The following is a 16,837-nucleotide window of genomic DNA, read 5'->3' as shown; positions in this document are numbered from 1 at the left end:
CCTCTAGAGTCTGCCTGCCTCCTCCCTCTCAGCTGCTCTATGGCTGGAGGGGTGGAGGCAGCAGGTGAACTGTTTGGGCAACACGGAGCCTGCATGCGCCCAAGCCACCGCGTCTCTCCCAGGAGAGACGTGTGGCTCGGGTGTGCTGCAGGCCCATGGTGAGTGCCGCCTGGCATTTTGTCACACCCCCCCCCCCGTGGTGACACCCAGGGCGGTCTGCACCCACCACACTCCCTTCCTCCACCCCTGCCTGCACTCCCACCATTTATTTGCTATGACATTGGCTTAAGCCAAGTTCTCTGCGCTACAAGAGGCAGTCCTTCCATAGAATTGCCCTGCCTTTTGTCTGAGAAAGGCAACTTCCCAGTTGATTAATGATGCCCTAATCCTGACTGAGAGCCACCTGTTGAATAATGGTGAAGATGGAACATAGCAATAATGTACAAATTAAAGTCTGTTGTGAAGGTGCAGCTGGCAATAATGGAGCTGTGCTCAAGTTTGTGGATAAGTGTGGGGGGGATCATGTTATTGCGGAAAAGAAATAGCACAGGCAAAATTATGCTTACAAAGCTGTAAAGCAAAAAGAAAATAATTTATATTACAAGTTACAAGAATAAGCAGCATGCTTTGGGAATATAAAAAAAATAAGTATAGAGATGAAATTATTGCATATATATATATATATATATATATATATATATAACAAGACAAAGTATAATCTAAACTAATCTGTAATTGCTCAAGCATGACCATATTCATCCTTTTAAAGATCAAGCTTTTAAATGTTAAGCTTTACAGAGAAAGAAAAGTTCAGTAGGCAAGCATTTTCACTATTGGCTCTATCACTTTGGATTATGTTTGCTATCTTTTTCTCTTATTTGAAAGCAGGGTTCCCAGAAGTAAAGGGATTTGGGGAGCTTACAATGAGAAATGTCACCGGGGGGTAGCTGCCCTGCTTCCTGTGGTAAAGCAGAAGAATGCTCTCAAATTTTACGGTGAGAAAAATGAAAGAATGAATCCCTTAGGACTCCACCCTATAAACCCCCCCCCACACTTTTTGCTGAGCTGTTAAGAAAAGGAAGCCACTTATCTAGCAAAAAGTTTTTGCATTGCTGTTAGATCTTCTACCGCCGAAAAATGAATTACAGAATAGACATGGCATGCTACTTTATCTCTGAAATAGAACAATTCCATCTGATGCTTTCTTGAGTTTATACACTGCAAAACATCAATGATGACTACTGGTCATTAGAAGTTGCACATCAGACTGGATGTTTCCTGAATATGTAACAGACAGCTACAATCTTGATTTTCCTAAATAACTACAGGCAGATATGATTCTTGTTAAGAAGGCACCATGTGAGGATGTGAGGCTTATCTCATCTGCCCATCCTGATCAGAATGGATACTGCACACACACACACACACACACACACACACACACACACACACACAGGCACAGGATTCTTTAAAACAAAGTCCCGTTGACCCTCTCTTTCTCAGTAGAAATGAGCTACCCTAGGCCTATAATTATTTAGGACAAGAATAGGGAACTGATGGCCCTCCATGGACTACAACACCCATCATGCCTGGCTGGGGCTGATGGGGGTTGGAGCCCAACATCTGGAGAACCACAGGTTCCTTATCCCTAATTTAAGGAAAAAGTAGCAACACAACTGCCATACTATGTTAGAGTTTCTCCCTAAGACAGAGAAAATATTTCCATGAGATCTATGTTGCAAAGGCATTGTGATACAGTTTGCAGAAATAAAGCTTACTTCTCCTTAAAGAGATCCTGTGTGGTGCAATGATTTGCCCCTTTTGTGTAGTATGACTGGGGAGATTGGAGTGAATTGAACTGATACAATGGCAAAGGCTTTTGGAGAATTATATATTGATACATGAGCATGACATTTAGCTTCGCCACAAATTACATCCATGCAGGAATCAGTATGAAAGACTATCTCCGGGCTGGAGCACCAAACATTAACAAAGGAAAACTGCATATTCTAGCAGAAACTGTGATAATTTGGTTAAAGTGCCACAGGTGAACTTACCACTGAGAGGATGAGGAATTGTATACTGTTTCTTCTTACTCGTAATGGAAGACGTGGAAAGTTTGCGAGAAAGAGCAGCCCCTTGTTTCTTTCTTGAAGCATCACCCTGCTGGGTTTTCCTCAGCTGTACCATGTGTTTCAGTTTCTTTAGGCGTTCTTGTGAGCGGGAAATAAAGTGAGGCTTGTGAACTTCTAGCGCCTCCTAAAAGAAAGAAATACATTTCATTTGGAGTGAGAAACAGAGAGGGCATTATCAATTCGTTCCTCTGAGCCAACTTAATGAAAGTCCTGTTTCTCAAGTGTTTAGGCTTGCATCCAACAACCATGGAAATTATCACATAATACGGACATGATAAGATGTCTCTCAACAGTGTGGGACCTCATGCCTCAACAGAGGAAATGGCAGTCATGTGCCCTTTTGTTTACAAGCTCACCTTTCTTCAGCACAGGAAAATCCCACCTATCCATCAATGGATCAAGGATTTGTCTTCAGGTGGCTTCATGAGTTGGCAATATCCACCTACCCACCAATGGATCGAGGATTTATCTTCAGGTGGCTTCATGAGTTGGCAATATACCATCAACTTTAGAACAGGAATGGGGAACCTGCAGCTCTCTAGATGTTGATCAACTCATTCCAAACCCCATTAACCCCAGCCAGCATAGCTCAGGGATGATATGAGTTGGAGACAGGGTAGGATAGGACTTGCGAGCCCACCAACAGCTAAAGGGCCACAGGTTCCCTGCTTCTGCTTTAGTAGATAGACGACTACCATGCTATATGGAAAGTATATACTGTTTTTTATGCCTAATCAAGAAAAGCCAACTTGCCCTATCCTACATAGCTTAGACAGTATAATTGGCCTTGAAACTGATTGCCTGCAGCCTTTGCCCTCTTCATCCCTTTCCTGCACTCTGTCTAGTGTACGTATTGTGCTGGTATGAGTGTTGTGTGGTTCTATGTCATATCAGTAAAAATTGAAGAACATTATAAAAGTATTAACACAACAACTTGGGACATGGTTGAAAAACTGCTACATTAAGCGGGAGTGGCTTATTCTTGCAAACACATGTTTCATTTTTGCAGTTACCAGTGCCTGTGTACTTTAGAATTCCTTTTTGGCCTAAGTGTCTAAATAGGAAAACCAAAGGACACAATTAATGGCTTCCTTGGACATCCAAGATATATGGATTCAGGATAAGTGCATCTGCTGTGCCTCAATGGGTAAAAAAGCAGCAGAATCCATTTATCACTATGCGCTTGGAAAGAAAGAAAGACTTAAAAAGTGCAGTACACTCTTGGCCACTTCATTTAATTGTTTATTAAATATTTTTCTGCTGCCTAGGCTGTTTACTCCTAACCATTACAGTGGTGCCCCACAAGACGAATGCCTCGCAAGACGAAAAACCCGCTAGACGAAAGGGTTTTCCGTTTTTCGAGGCGCTTCGCAAGACGAATTTCCCTATGGGCTTGCTTCGCAAGACGAAAACGTCTTGCGAGTCTTGCGAGTTTTTCCCCTTTTTCCCGCTTTTTCTAAGCCGCTAAGCCGCTAATAGCCGCTAAGCCGCTAATAGCGCTAATCCGCTAATAGCGCTAATCCGCTAAGCCGCTAATAGGGATGCTTCGCAAGACGAAAAAACCGCTAGATGAAGAGACTCGCGGAACGGATTATTTTTGTCTTGCGAGGCACCACTGTAACACACTTCTGTAGTTGTTTAATTTGCTATCCTTTTTTGCTGTCCCCAGAGAGAAAAGTCCCTTTCATGGTGGGTCATGCATAGCTTTTTAACATGCTCAGTGTTTAAAAGGGGGACCAGAATGGTGTTATCAGTAGGAGATTTGAGTTGCCTGAAACCAACATTTAACCCTTACTGTTCAGATTTAGGTTCATAACATTCTGCCAGTCTAGCCCTTAAAAACATAGTATCCCTTTTTTAAGGTTACTGTCCTGGCTCCCAGTTGCTGAAGAACGAGAACTCGAAGAAGGATTCTTTCCAAAGGCCTTACTGTTTAGATTGGTGCAATACATATGCACATCACTGGTCTAAGGGAGAGCAGGGCACATAGCTGATCCAACGCTTGGGTACACAATGGCAGGTCATCTAGCACACCCCTTGCTTTCCTATATAAAGGAATGTGGCAGGCTCAACGTAGGGCAGCAAATGGTTCTGCTCCTTAGCAAGCAACCTAGCACTCTGTCTTGAAGGTGGGTTCTGCTCCCATCTGTTCAGATCTCCCTTGGTGCCTTCAGGACTTAGGTTTGATGGCTCTGGGGTAAGCTGTGAGAGAGGTATTGTGGAGGTGCTCAGACAGCTGTGGAGAGGAAAGCAGGGTTGAAGAAGAAGGCAGGGTGCGCTGCCCTCACCCTGGGGGACCCATAGTCTTTTAGGGCACAAGAATCTTCATTTTGCTGCAGCAGACTAATATAGCTACACCTCTGGCCATTGGATCAGTAAATGTGAGGAGAAGGAATTGATGGAAAGGTGAACAAAAATGTTAGTGTATAGCAGGGGCTTCTAGAGGGACAGCAGGGAATTTCTGAAGTTGCTCATTTTCAACAGATCAGGCAATCAAAATGATTATTCAACAATGAACAGCAGCTTCAAGTGACCTCATTGTTCCGTTGATAAAGAAAGAAAAAGAAAAAAAGAAAATGTGACTTTCAGCCTCCATTGAGTTCCCAGGAAAATAACCATCACAGGACTGAGAGTTAACAGAGAAAACATTCTGATATTTTACCCTGAGAGTCAGTGGGTTTTCAGGAATGTTCTCAGGCTCAGAGCAGACCTCTGGCTGCTGGAAGGCTTCATGTTTCTCATGAGTAACATCTGGCCCATGAGCTGTGGAGGTTGTTACCCTGTCGATTGCCTTGTTCATCTCACTTTTCTGATGCTCCTTCAGCTTGATAGCCAAACCACAGAATTTGTAATCACCTTAAGAAAGAGATAGATGTTTATTAAGGGGAGTAGCTAATTTGAATTTGGGTCTTTCTGTGCTTTTGGAGGGAGGTTTCTGAAACAAAACAGTCAAGTTATATAATCTTCAGCATTTTAGTGAGAATTTATCCTGATATAACACATTTTTGTATGCAGTTTTGGATAATGTACTTGTTTTTGCAAACAATTCCCCCTAATATAATGCATTTTTGTAAACAATGGTTGGAGAACTGCATTGCAAAATTTGGATAAATATGAATTTTGAAAGATAGCTGTGTTTTGGTTCACCTATTGGTCTGGAAAATGTTGTTTTGATAGATCTGGAGTTAAACGCATACTGAATCAAATTTCTCCTTCCCTAATGGTAGCCACTAACACATTTCCAAAAAGAAAAAGATTCATCACAGAAAAAGAAAGAAAGAAAATAAAAAAGAGGACATAGATTTGTTTTTATAAATGCATTTGCAAATACATATGCAAATTTGGAAATAATTACTAACTTTATGGTTCAGTGTAATGATGATGGATGATAATTCTTATTATTTATACCCATCTATCTTACTGGGTTGCCCCAGCCACTCTGGATGTCTTGCAACATAATAAAAACACTGCATAATTTCAAACATTAAAAGCTGCATGTAGACATGCAGTGAAATGAGGTGCCAGAATCCTGAGAAGCAGCAATACTAGAATTGTGTCTTCACACTGAAGGTGGTTGATGTTATGTTTGACTGCTCACCAATATTTAAAGCAAAACCCCTGCAAGCTGAAAAACAAACAAACCTTGGCACATTGAGGAAAAAGCTTCTGTTCTAACATACTTTTTGCTATGTAACTTTTCTACTTGCAAGAAAAAGTTTTCTCACCACCTCTGCCATCTGAATGCAAACTGCTTTCCATTTACAACCTTGGTCCCACCTCACTCCACTGCATGATCGTGGGAGCCTGAGACTGCTGCCTAATATATTGCTTTTCAGAGCAGGCAGAGGGAGATATATGTTGCTCTAATTGATAATTACAATTTCTATAATTTACAGTATATGATGCTCCTGGAGTATTCAAAGCACTTCACACAGATTATCCCAGAAATCTTTACAACCACTCTGCAAAGTACAATAGCATCATACCAGAATTATTATTTTTAGTACCACCATACTGCAGATGGTGCATGGGAGAGGGGCAGAGGGGAACAACTGGAGAACAGGGGCTAGCCTAAGGCTACTTAGTGAGTTCATGGATGGGGGAGAACTAAAGTCAGAAAGCTTAGGTCACAGGTCACAACCTTTGCTGCATGACTCTCAATAGCTCATACACTTTGAACCAACTAAGATTTACTGCACTGATGATGGACTACAACAAAATATGTATATTGTATTCTTCCTCAAGTAATTTGAGTTCTTTTCCCTTTGGCCTTGCAGCTGTTGGGGTTTTTTTTTTTTATTGTTCCTGTATTGATCGGCATATTCAAGTCCTTATTTTACTGCAATTACTTTAAGATGAGAAACTAATAAACAAAATGCTAAAATATGATTTCAGTTCATTAAAAATGAATATAGAAGGTTATTAAAACATGTTTTCCTCCTTTATAATCAAGCTTGATTGATTGCTCTTCGACAATCAATATTTCTTGCATAATTAATAATCCCAAAAAGGAGCTTGTGCCCAAAATGCAAATAGATGTTTTCAGCATTTTACAAGCTAAAAATACAGAATTAATCCAAAATGGCAAATATCCTTCTGAAGAACACTGAGACATGCCCCTCTTACAAGAGTGACAATAAGCTTGTGTTTCCTGCCAAATGGTATGATTCGAGATATTAAATATCTGGGAAGAAAGCCTATTTCAGATTGTTTCAAATGATCAATTGCAGTAAAGAGAAAATACTCTTTCCTTGTGTCATGGCAGAAGCTTGATACTCTTTTTTTCCAAACAAACAAATCAAAATATAAAGTTGTTTTCTGCACCTGTTTACCAAGTTGCAAATCCTCTCCCATATTGATTGTTTGCCTTACTTGCACATACTTTTGCTGAGCCAAGATTCTGAAAATATTTTTCCCTGAAGAGGGGTTTGCAAGGTAAATTGAAAAACTGAACATTAGTTTCAGATATTTTTCCAGCCCAAAAGCTCCATGGAGGCTGTAAGTTGCAGTTGGTGAGCACAGTGCCCATGTACCGATTATTGTGCATATATTTCCATTGTACACAAAGATCTGTTCCTAATGCTGCAATGGAAGGGAAATACATAATGTGACCTGGAGCTGCTGGGCAGCAAGGTCCTCTTGATTCAGGAATCCTAGGATGTCAGAGAGGTGAGATGGGCATTATATATATATATATATATATATATATATATATATATATGTATATATGGATGAGAAGAGAAAAATACATGAAGTTGGTGTTATCAAGATAATTTCAAGATAATGGAATTAGAATAATCCCTAATTTATCTTTCTCAACTGTCTACAATAAAATAGTTTGCCCACTGGGCAATTTTTCATTGGATACAAGAGGAGGGTAAAATATATGGATAAAGCAGAAGGGAGTGGGAAATGAGGTCAGCAACCCTGAGAGTATCCCTCTATCAGCCTAGAATACAAGCTGAGTTGTATCCCAACACTTCCAACAACAAGCATTTACAGGGATGGGGAACGTGTAGTCCTCCAGATGTTATTGGACTGCTGCTCTCATCATCCCTGAACATGGCCACACTGGTTGTGCTAAAGTATGCATGTTTGGGGATTCAATACAGAAACATGGGACATCAAAATGCATTATGTGTGTTCTAACTATGTTGTCTTATTTCTTCTTATTTGGTCTCAATAGGCCATGGCCAATATTAAGAATTTATACAAATGCATTAAGTGAAGCCTGTTGCTCTCCAAACTATTTTCCTACAACCAAAAAAACCCCAACAACAGACAAATGCAAACAAGCTGCCCATTAACAGCTCTGCACCTTTTACTCTGATCACATTTTAAAATGCCACAAAAGCTAGATTCCTAATAGCCAATAAAAGATTTTCAGCTTACCTTTTGGGAACGGATCTTGTCTGTGGATATCATTTTCGCCCTGTGCCCTTTTCGATAAAGCCTTTATATGATACCCGTGATCAGAAAAAGATGTTTTTGGTTTCAGAAAGCTTTGGGTCTGACTCTCTTTGGACTCTGAAGTGCCTTTGGGTTGATGTTTATCTTTCAAAGAAATGCCACCTTCCACCATGAGTTCTTTCTTGGACGATTGCTCCAGAAAGGAGGCAAGTGCTGTTTCATAGTGTCTGTCTCTTATGCACTGTTTTATCTTGCTTCCTGAGGATGCTTGTGTGCCTATTAAAAAGTAAGAGAGGGAGAGGAGAAATAGAAGAAAAGCAATGTCTGAAATATAACTTCACTGTCATGGTTCCTTCTGCAAAGGTCCTTCCAACATTGTTTGCAGCATTGCATGTATTATTATTATTATTATTATTATTATTATTATTATTTTCATAAATGTATCATTTCACCTTGAAGCAGTGATGCTGTGTCACTGCCACCAGAAAACAGTGTGATATCATTAGCCTCTTCACTTCCTTGTTCTCTAAACTGCTTTTAATCATGTTATCCTCTTTCCTAACAAGACTACCTGTGATTACAAATTAATAGCTTCCTAACCAGCCCATATACCAACATTTCATTTCCACAGCACAAGATTGTATACTATGCAACTCTAAGAAACCTACTGGGGAAAATAATTGCCAAGAACATAGAGCACGCTTCATAAAAGACGCACTGTTGGTATAAAGCCAAATTGATTCCACAAACATATTTCAGTAGTTCATTGAAGGCTTGATCCAGGCATTCCATTGCAGTGTGGTTACACTGGCATCTTCCAGACATACATTTAACACAGAGAAAACATGATCTGCAAAGTTGCCCTATAGGGCTTCTTGGCAAGGGAAGAAAGGAAGGTTAGGTGGACAAATATCATGCCAATGAATGAATGGTGATCCACCAAGACTGTTAAGAACTATTGGGGCTACTGTGAAAGAAAGATTGCAAGACCCCAGACTCACCCAAAGTCCTCCACCCCACCGTCCACACAGGATCATTCAGTTGAGAGCGATTTTGAGTCCAAGACAAGACAAAGTCTTGTGTACTTGCCACACCTATCTCCTCCAGAAGATTTTCTATGCTGACCGGGAGCACAAACCACAGACCATGGCATCAGTGCCAATCCTAGTTGCCCCTCTCTGTGGGGCCTTTTTAGTGTGCAGCTCATGCAACACTAGCAACAGGCTTATAGGTAAGTTTAGAGATGCTTCAAAAATTAACTGTTCAAAAGCATCAATGCCATCATTGTTCATGAATTACCACCCAAAATTCTATGGCTTATGTTTCCCACTTTCTGTAACCAACTGCAAGGTTCCCAGGTATTTCTATTCTAGGCTACTAGAAAAAAAAAAAAGGAAATATACATTCCCCCTCTCCCAAACCTGTCTTGCTAGTTTGTGCACACATGATTATTTTTGTGTGTGTGTGTGTGTGTGTGCGCGCACGCACGCACACACACGCACACACAAATGTGGTTGACTCCCTATATCCTTTTCCTAGGCTCAGCTTGTCAATGTGTATCTGTGTGGAGGGAATGACCATACTATTTAAGATGAACTGCATTGTTGGGCTAATAAACATGACAGCCTCTCAACAAGGCATCTGCCTTACAACAAATGCAGCAAGAAAGGGGAAGTTTGCACGCTTCGTTTATGGAATTAGATAGGATCTGGCCTGAGATGGGCATGGGCACGCATATTTTCAAGATTCACAAACTACCAGTAAAAACTTGATGGGGAACTGAAAATGACATTCAATTCGTATGATACCTGTTCGAATCTATTTTCTTGAAGTTGGCTGAAATGAACTACATGGATAAGACTGCAGTCACCCTTATATGCGGCATCTGTTGGTGTTGTTGTTTAATAACAGGGAGCATTCCTCAACACCAGGCAAACTTTACAAGGTGGCCACTCCACACTCTCAATTCACAGAAGAAGATAGCTGCACATTTTGTCCCATAACTAACTTTCTAGGAGGGCTAATGAGCTTTAAAATGAAAGCTCAGGGTCTTGAAAACCTGACAAGGGTTACCAATGAAAGCATTCATGGGCATCATGGCACCAGGATCGTGACCTCTGTTGTATGATAATTTGCTGAGGATCTAACATGTTAGTTCATACATTTCTGTGTTATTATCTCTGTGACAGAGATCTCAAAGTTTCCCTGTAACATACATTGTTATCTCTTGATAACTGAAAACTACATTAGCTTTCCTATTTCTCTCCTTCTCCTTCTCCCCTACTCCCGTTTCTGAAACATATCTAATTTATTATCTCTTTCATTAGAATTATCCCAGTGGGAGCCACAAGGAGTCACTTACTGGTTCAATGAACGTCCTGGTAATGGAATTAGAACGTTGCCCCTTAATTACAGCAGCTAAGCTAAGATAAAACTTTTAAAAACCTCTCTATGTTGAGGCTCATTCTGCTTGGCAATAGGAGTCCTCTCCAGCTGTGATTTCTATTAAATTCTGGTGGTTTCGCTGCAAACTCTTTTCTGCAATCAGGACTGGTTCAAGTTATCTGGAGCCACTCAGCTGGAGCCCAGATTCCATGTAATCGTTCACTTTCCTGTCTCCTATGTAAGTCTAATATTAAGATTGCACAATCCACGTCTTATTCACAGATCAGTAAAAGGTAACGGGGTTTGGGCACAGAAGCATAGAGAAAGGAGTTTCACTGGGAAAAGACAGGCAGAAGAATACATGTGCAAGATAGAAAATAGGGACCAAATACAAAACCACAGGGACAGTGTTGTAACTTAGTCAACAAAACAGTGCTAAATGGCAAGGTACACACACACACCCCACAAATGAAAATGGGGGAAGGAATCTTTGAAAGTACGAAACTGTGGGATAATGACAGTCTGACATCCCTGAACTTGTCAATTAACCAATTACACGCTGCATCCCTAATATTAGACACTTCCAAAATATCACCCACTAGTTATAAACACAATAGCAAGACTGTATTGCAGCACATGTATAGGTTGGAGCTCCTACTTTAGTGAAGAAATATCTACATTTGAGTTGTTAGCCAGAGAATCTTGTATTTGTATCTCACCCAGTATGGCAAGTTGTTGAAATGGTTCCCCAAGGAATAGATCTCACAAGGGGAGAGAGTAAGGAACATGTGTATTCACTGAGTTATAAAGCAATGTCAGTTCCCTATCCAGGGGTTGATTACGCAAAGACAGACTGTGCTGTAGTTACTAGCTATAGCAATTTAAAGTGTTGCAAACACAAGCGAAAATCAAACCCCACAGTCTGTGCCATTTATCTGGCAAAGATGTGAAAACATTGAGTAATTTTTGGAGCTACATTTGATAAATATTTTCTTTTACCAATTAAATCTTTCAAAAATGGACCCAAATCTGGCTCTTCCTTTCATATAAAGAGCCAAAATAAAATACAAACAGCTGTCAATTATTTACTGTCAAGTATATTGCAAATAATTTACAGGAAACTCACAGCCACACACAAAACAGAGAAAGGGGTGCTTAAAAAGCTGAGATCACACTGCTCACTTTTCATATTCTGGGAACATTTTCATTGTATTGTTTAGGGAATAAGGCATGAATCTCTCATTAAGAATATCTAGAGTGGTATTTCTAGCTCTCCAAGCAACAAACTGGAAATATATGCAACCCACAGAGAACAGCTCAAATTGCAATTGGATGGAGATAGGGTTTTGCTATTATCCCAGTTGAAGGAATACTTTAAAGCTAATGAAAAAAGACATGAAAGTCTAATGCAGAGGGAAACCTGTGAGAACAAAATAGCGGAGACAAAAAGAAACGCTTCCATTAGTAAAATGTGTGTCTGTATGTGTATATATTAACAACTGCACAATTTACACAATTTGTTGATGCAGTAAGATACAAAGGGGGAAAAACATAAAGGTCAGAACATGCTTCCCCCCCACTCAACTCTTCAAAGTTTCATATATCCCAAATGTGCCCATGCTATTTTTTTATTTGGGGTTCCCCCCCAAAAAAATAAACTAGCCATTCCTCAAACCAACTTTGCTGCCTTCCTTAAGATGGCTTTTTGATTGTGCTGTAGAAAAGCAATCTCTTTTACAAAGCAAACATTGCCAGGCAGCTGGTCCTTATTCTGTGAATATTTTTTTTGTAGGAAAATACTTGTTAAAGGAAAATACTGTCATGGGCAGTTATGGGTCTTCTTTCCTGTTTTTAAGAAGGCAGTGCAAAGTTACCCGCAGTCCTGGCTTCTCCAGCATGGTGCCCAGGGCACAACAGAGCTTGGCACTTCTCCCTAGGTGCCTGCCCAAACTTTTCAATCCTCCTGTTTGTTTTTCTTAATCTTCAGGCAGCAAGGCACATTTTCCCCTGTGGTCCCAGAGTTCTAGCACACATGGGAGAAGGGCTGTAGGTTAATGGGAAAGCAACTGCCTTGCATACAGAAGGCCCCCCCCCCCCAAATCTCGGGAACGGTAGTTAACACCCCACAGAGCTGCAACACCCAGGACCCTTAAACTATAGTTCTGCGGTTTCTTTGGGGGAAGTCGTGTGATTTAAATGTATGATGTGCATGCTGCTATCAGCCTTAGTTTCTAAGGCTATAACCAAGCCAACATGCATGTAAACTGAATCATCATATCATCTTTCTCCTTTTACCCGCTGCTTCCTCTTTCTTCTATTTCCTCTGTGTCAAATTTTAGACTGTAAGCAACTTAGGGCAGGGGCCTTGTCCTCTGTGAAGTGCCGCCACACACATTGATGGTGTTATATAAATAATGACCACTCAAATAGAAGATCTAAGGATGATACCAGAAGCTGTATAAATGGCAAATTATTCAGGCAATGAAAGTGTTAAGAGCCTAATAGCCATGAACAGCTGTGTTAGCTTGTTTGCACACCTAATACTAATTTGTGCCAGGAGTGTGAGTCAGCAGATTAGTGTTGGACAGCTGGTAGGGAGGATGACAAAACCACCTAATTATTCCTGATGGTTGCATATGTGTGTTCCCGGAGAGCTGAGGTTTTATTGTTTTAGTCAGGTAAATTAAAGCCACACACATCGAGTCAAAGCTACAGGATATTAGACTAAGAGCCTACTAATGTGAACCATCTAAAACACAGTAAATGCACCATGTGACATGCAAACCTACTTTTAAAGCAACTTAGCCCCATTTGTAAGAATGATACTGCCAATTTATGAGTTATTCAAGACAGATACACACCATCATTGCCTCCAGAGCTATAGTGATACCCTCTTGCGAATACAGTCCCCTGTGGTAAACTAGAACACACTGATAAACTTGAGCAAAGTGAAAATTCCTGTCATAAAAACCATGATTCAAGGACTCTCCATGAGAAATATTTTGCATTTACATGGGGCTTAAACTTTGAGCCTGCTGTGTTAAGGTATTTTTATTTTCAAACAATAAGAACTCAACATTAGCCTGGTTCACACATAATACCAAACCATCGTTTATTAAACTAGTTTCATAAACCATGGGTTAACATTATGTGTGAACCAGACCAGTATGGCAGACTGTGGTTGCCACTGAAACTGCAGCTTCATGTTTCTCCTCCTCTATCTCCCATACTGCCCAATGACACAAGATCCATGTGGTGAAAGCAGCTTGTGAAGGGTTTCTTTGTGCCCCTTCCGCAGCATTTTTTGCTGGGGTAGGATGATGTCATTCCACACGTTTTGTATCAGTAGATGTTACTGGTGAAACCATGCTATTTAGCAACAATCACTTCTGGTCTCAAACCACTGGGATCTGCCCCTCTGCACAGCCGCCTTGGAAGCTGCTTTCTGCTATCCCGGTCTCCTGTCTCCACTATGTCAAGTTTTTCCATAGCTTCTTCTGTCTCCCTGTGCTGCCATCTCCTTAGGAAGTTAAATTGCAGTGCAACTGAATGACAACAGTGCACTACAACAGTAGCAGAAACCCAGAAACAAGTGTTGGAGATGCTGTGATGGGAGCATCACCAAACTAATCTCGGGTGCAGACAGGTTTAGAGATCTGGAACAGACACTTAACTTTTACACAGCCTGAGCATTTGTACAGTAAAAGTACTGCTGTAACAGATCTATATCATGGATCAAACTTCTACACAAAACTCAACCGCCACCTTCTTGCGAGTTCTCTGAAGGCACATTATATGAAATTGGTATTAAGGCAGCTCCCCCAGTGGGAAAAGCCAGAACTGATTTCAACGTTGTAAACACACCCATTGCTCATATATTTCATATACCCCTTATTTATATTAAACTCTAGCTACATGCTTTTATTGTTCTCGAAGCTACCAGCATGAGTTTGACCAAACTGCAGGAGGCAGTGGAAGACATGAGTGCCTGGCGTGCTCTGGTCCATGGGGTCACAAAGAGTCGGACACTACTAAACAACTAAACAACAACAACAACAACATGCTTTTATAGTTATGACTTCAAGATTGTAGTAACGGTTCCCTTGTGTTTGATCTGGAAGCTGCAGTTAGTGCAGAATGTTGCAGCACACAGGAATGAGACCCTGCCAGCATATAACACCTGTGCTAAGAGATCTGTAGTGGTTGCTCATTTGCTACTGGGCCAAGGTCAGGGTGTTACTAGTAGTATATAAAGCACTTAACCAGTTTATTTGCAGGGATCACCTTTCCCTATAAATGTCCACTCAGCCGCTTCAGTATGCAGTATGCAGTATGCAGAACTAGTACTGTTACAGATGCCACATAATACTTTTTCCACGCTTGTAAGAAATCAATGTGTAGCAGGACCTACACTACTCCCTGCCTATTGATGGGTTGTTTTATCTCCTTATGTGCTTTATCCCTATGAAGTTTTTAATACTCTTTTGATTGATTTTAAATACCAGTTATTTTTAATCAATAAATTTAATGCTTTGTTTTATATATTTGCAAACCACTTAGAGGTTTTCTTACAATCAAGTGGTATATAAATTTTGTTAAACATATAACAAATATAATAACTATGGGGACCTAGAGTTTCATCGTTGTAGGTGTTCGTGAATCCAAGTTACAATCAAATCGGCTCCTATTTTCCTTTGAGGTTAACTTGAAACATTTCCTTTTCATGTTTTCCCATTGTCCCTGGTTTGCTGGCTCAGATACAAGGTCTCTGTTTTATGGCTTCTTGAAAGGGAGGCTAAACATGAGATGCTTAATCATTCTGTTCATCACAGCATTGCAAGCCTTAGCTAGAAAACTGTAGAAGTAATGCAACTATAGAGAAAAGAGGATGCCCTACAATCTGTTACATCATAACAACAAAAGTTTTCCATGAATGCTACAATCATCAGCACAAAGCTAGTTTGAGAGTAAGGAAGAACAATCCTAACTTGAGGCTGGACAGGAGTAGAGCAATGGAATCACTGTGACACTGAAAGCTGTCTCATGCTAGCCAGGGTGGAAGGGGTTTTTGGTGGTGTGTGTGTGGGGGTGGGGTGGGTGGGTGCTGGTGATAATTCTTTGCTATTCCAGGTGGGCAATGCTGAAGATCTGTGAAGCTTTGAAACATATAGATTCAAAGCCACACTTGCTACCAGTGGCAATTACGCCCACCCACACCCACACACCCAACTTTATCACCATCATGAACAAGATTTTTTCCCCCACAGAACTTACCGCTTACCCAATATTTACGAGACATCTGGTAAAGTCATCCCATTGGCCCGGTTCTGTATCTTCTATGTAGCACGTTTGTGCTTAGGGTAGGGCAATGAAAGACACTGACCAAGCTTTAAAATGTGAACATTGTCCATTTGGAGCAAAGATTATGGCATAAAAGGGCACTGATGTCAATGCAGTATCCATGGGAATGGGAATGAAAGACATTGTGATGTCATCCTCAAAATAAGTACAATGTGGCTTGGTGGTCAGAGGCTAGTGACCTTAAGGGCATTTGCTTGGAAATACTGAATGGCAAGTCAAGGTTCCTTATGTGAGTTTCTCATTGGGATGTAATAAAAAGGTCGTGTTTTTTGTCGTTTGCATCCAATCTAGATTCAAATCTGGTCAAAGGTGTGATTCTGTATCACACTGAGTATATGAATAACATGCTAAAGTACCATAAAGGAAATTGTCCATAATGTTCATAGAACAAAACAAAACAGTTCCTGATGTGACAATGGTGCAGCTGATGGTTGCAAAGGCAGGTTTTTGTCTAGCAAAGATATCTGCATTACCATAAAAAATCAACACCTTTAATTGTAAGGCTGGGATGTACATGGAAACAAGCTAATTCAACCCATAACAATGAGAGAAAGTCCTTTGCCAACTGCAGCATGCCAGATGAATGAACCCATATATTAGCCACATTGTTGTGCGGCCAACACAGCAGCACACATGAACCACCAGCTACATGGCAGAGATTCCCAAAGGACAAATTATGAGAAATATGATGACAGTAAATGTACTCAAGGGGGGAGAGTACAATGGTCTCAGCATCATTACGTTCCTTCATAGAATAATTTTCTTTCCAATGCCCTCTTTTCTTGCCCTCCTCCTCAGCTGTGGCCATTTTAGATGCGTCAGAGAAAAATAATCAGGGTCATCATTATTTAAGAGAGAGAGAAAAAAAAGCAAAGCAAACTTTCTTATGTTTTCATCACTGGGAAAAAGAAAATGCTCAATATTCCTGGCTTTTTTTATTATTATTAACTGGGAGGTCCATTAGCACTTTTCAGTTTTATATATGCTACTCACAAACTCACTCAAGCAACATTTACCTATTTATAGTGTGCCAAAGAAAGTGATCA

At 40.5% G+C, this 16,837-nt stretch overlaps 1 protein-coding gene across 3 annotated transcripts in view; it reads right to left on the bottom strand.

Moving 5' to 3' along the window:
* Positions 1-16,837, bottom strand: part of LOC307216669 ((E2-independent) E3 ubiquitin-conjugating enzyme FATS) — a 143,758-nt gene that overhangs the window by 22,280 nt on the left and 104,641 nt on the right. For all 3 annotated transcript variants that reach the window (XM_079977125.1, XM_079977126.1, XM_079977127.1), the window contains 3 exons: positions 8,028-8,321; positions 4,798-4,991; positions 2,058-2,259 (listed from right to left, as the gene is read on the bottom strand). In XM_079977125.1, coding sequence (XP_079833251.1) covers positions 2,058-2,259; positions 4,798-4,991; positions 8,028-8,321 — 690 coding nt within the window. The remainder of the gene's footprint in view (positions 1-2,057; positions 2,260-4,797; positions 4,992-8,027; positions 8,322-16,837) is intronic.

Source organism: Podarcis cretensis (genome assembly GCF_951804945.1).
Source record: "Podarcis cretensis genome assembly, chromosome: 5".
Taxonomy (NCBI): domain Eukaryota; kingdom Metazoa; phylum Chordata; class Lepidosauria; order Squamata; family Lacertidae; genus Podarcis; species Podarcis cretensis.
Note: the sequence above shows the minus strand (reverse complement) of the source record. Positions and strands in the feature narration are given on the sequence as shown.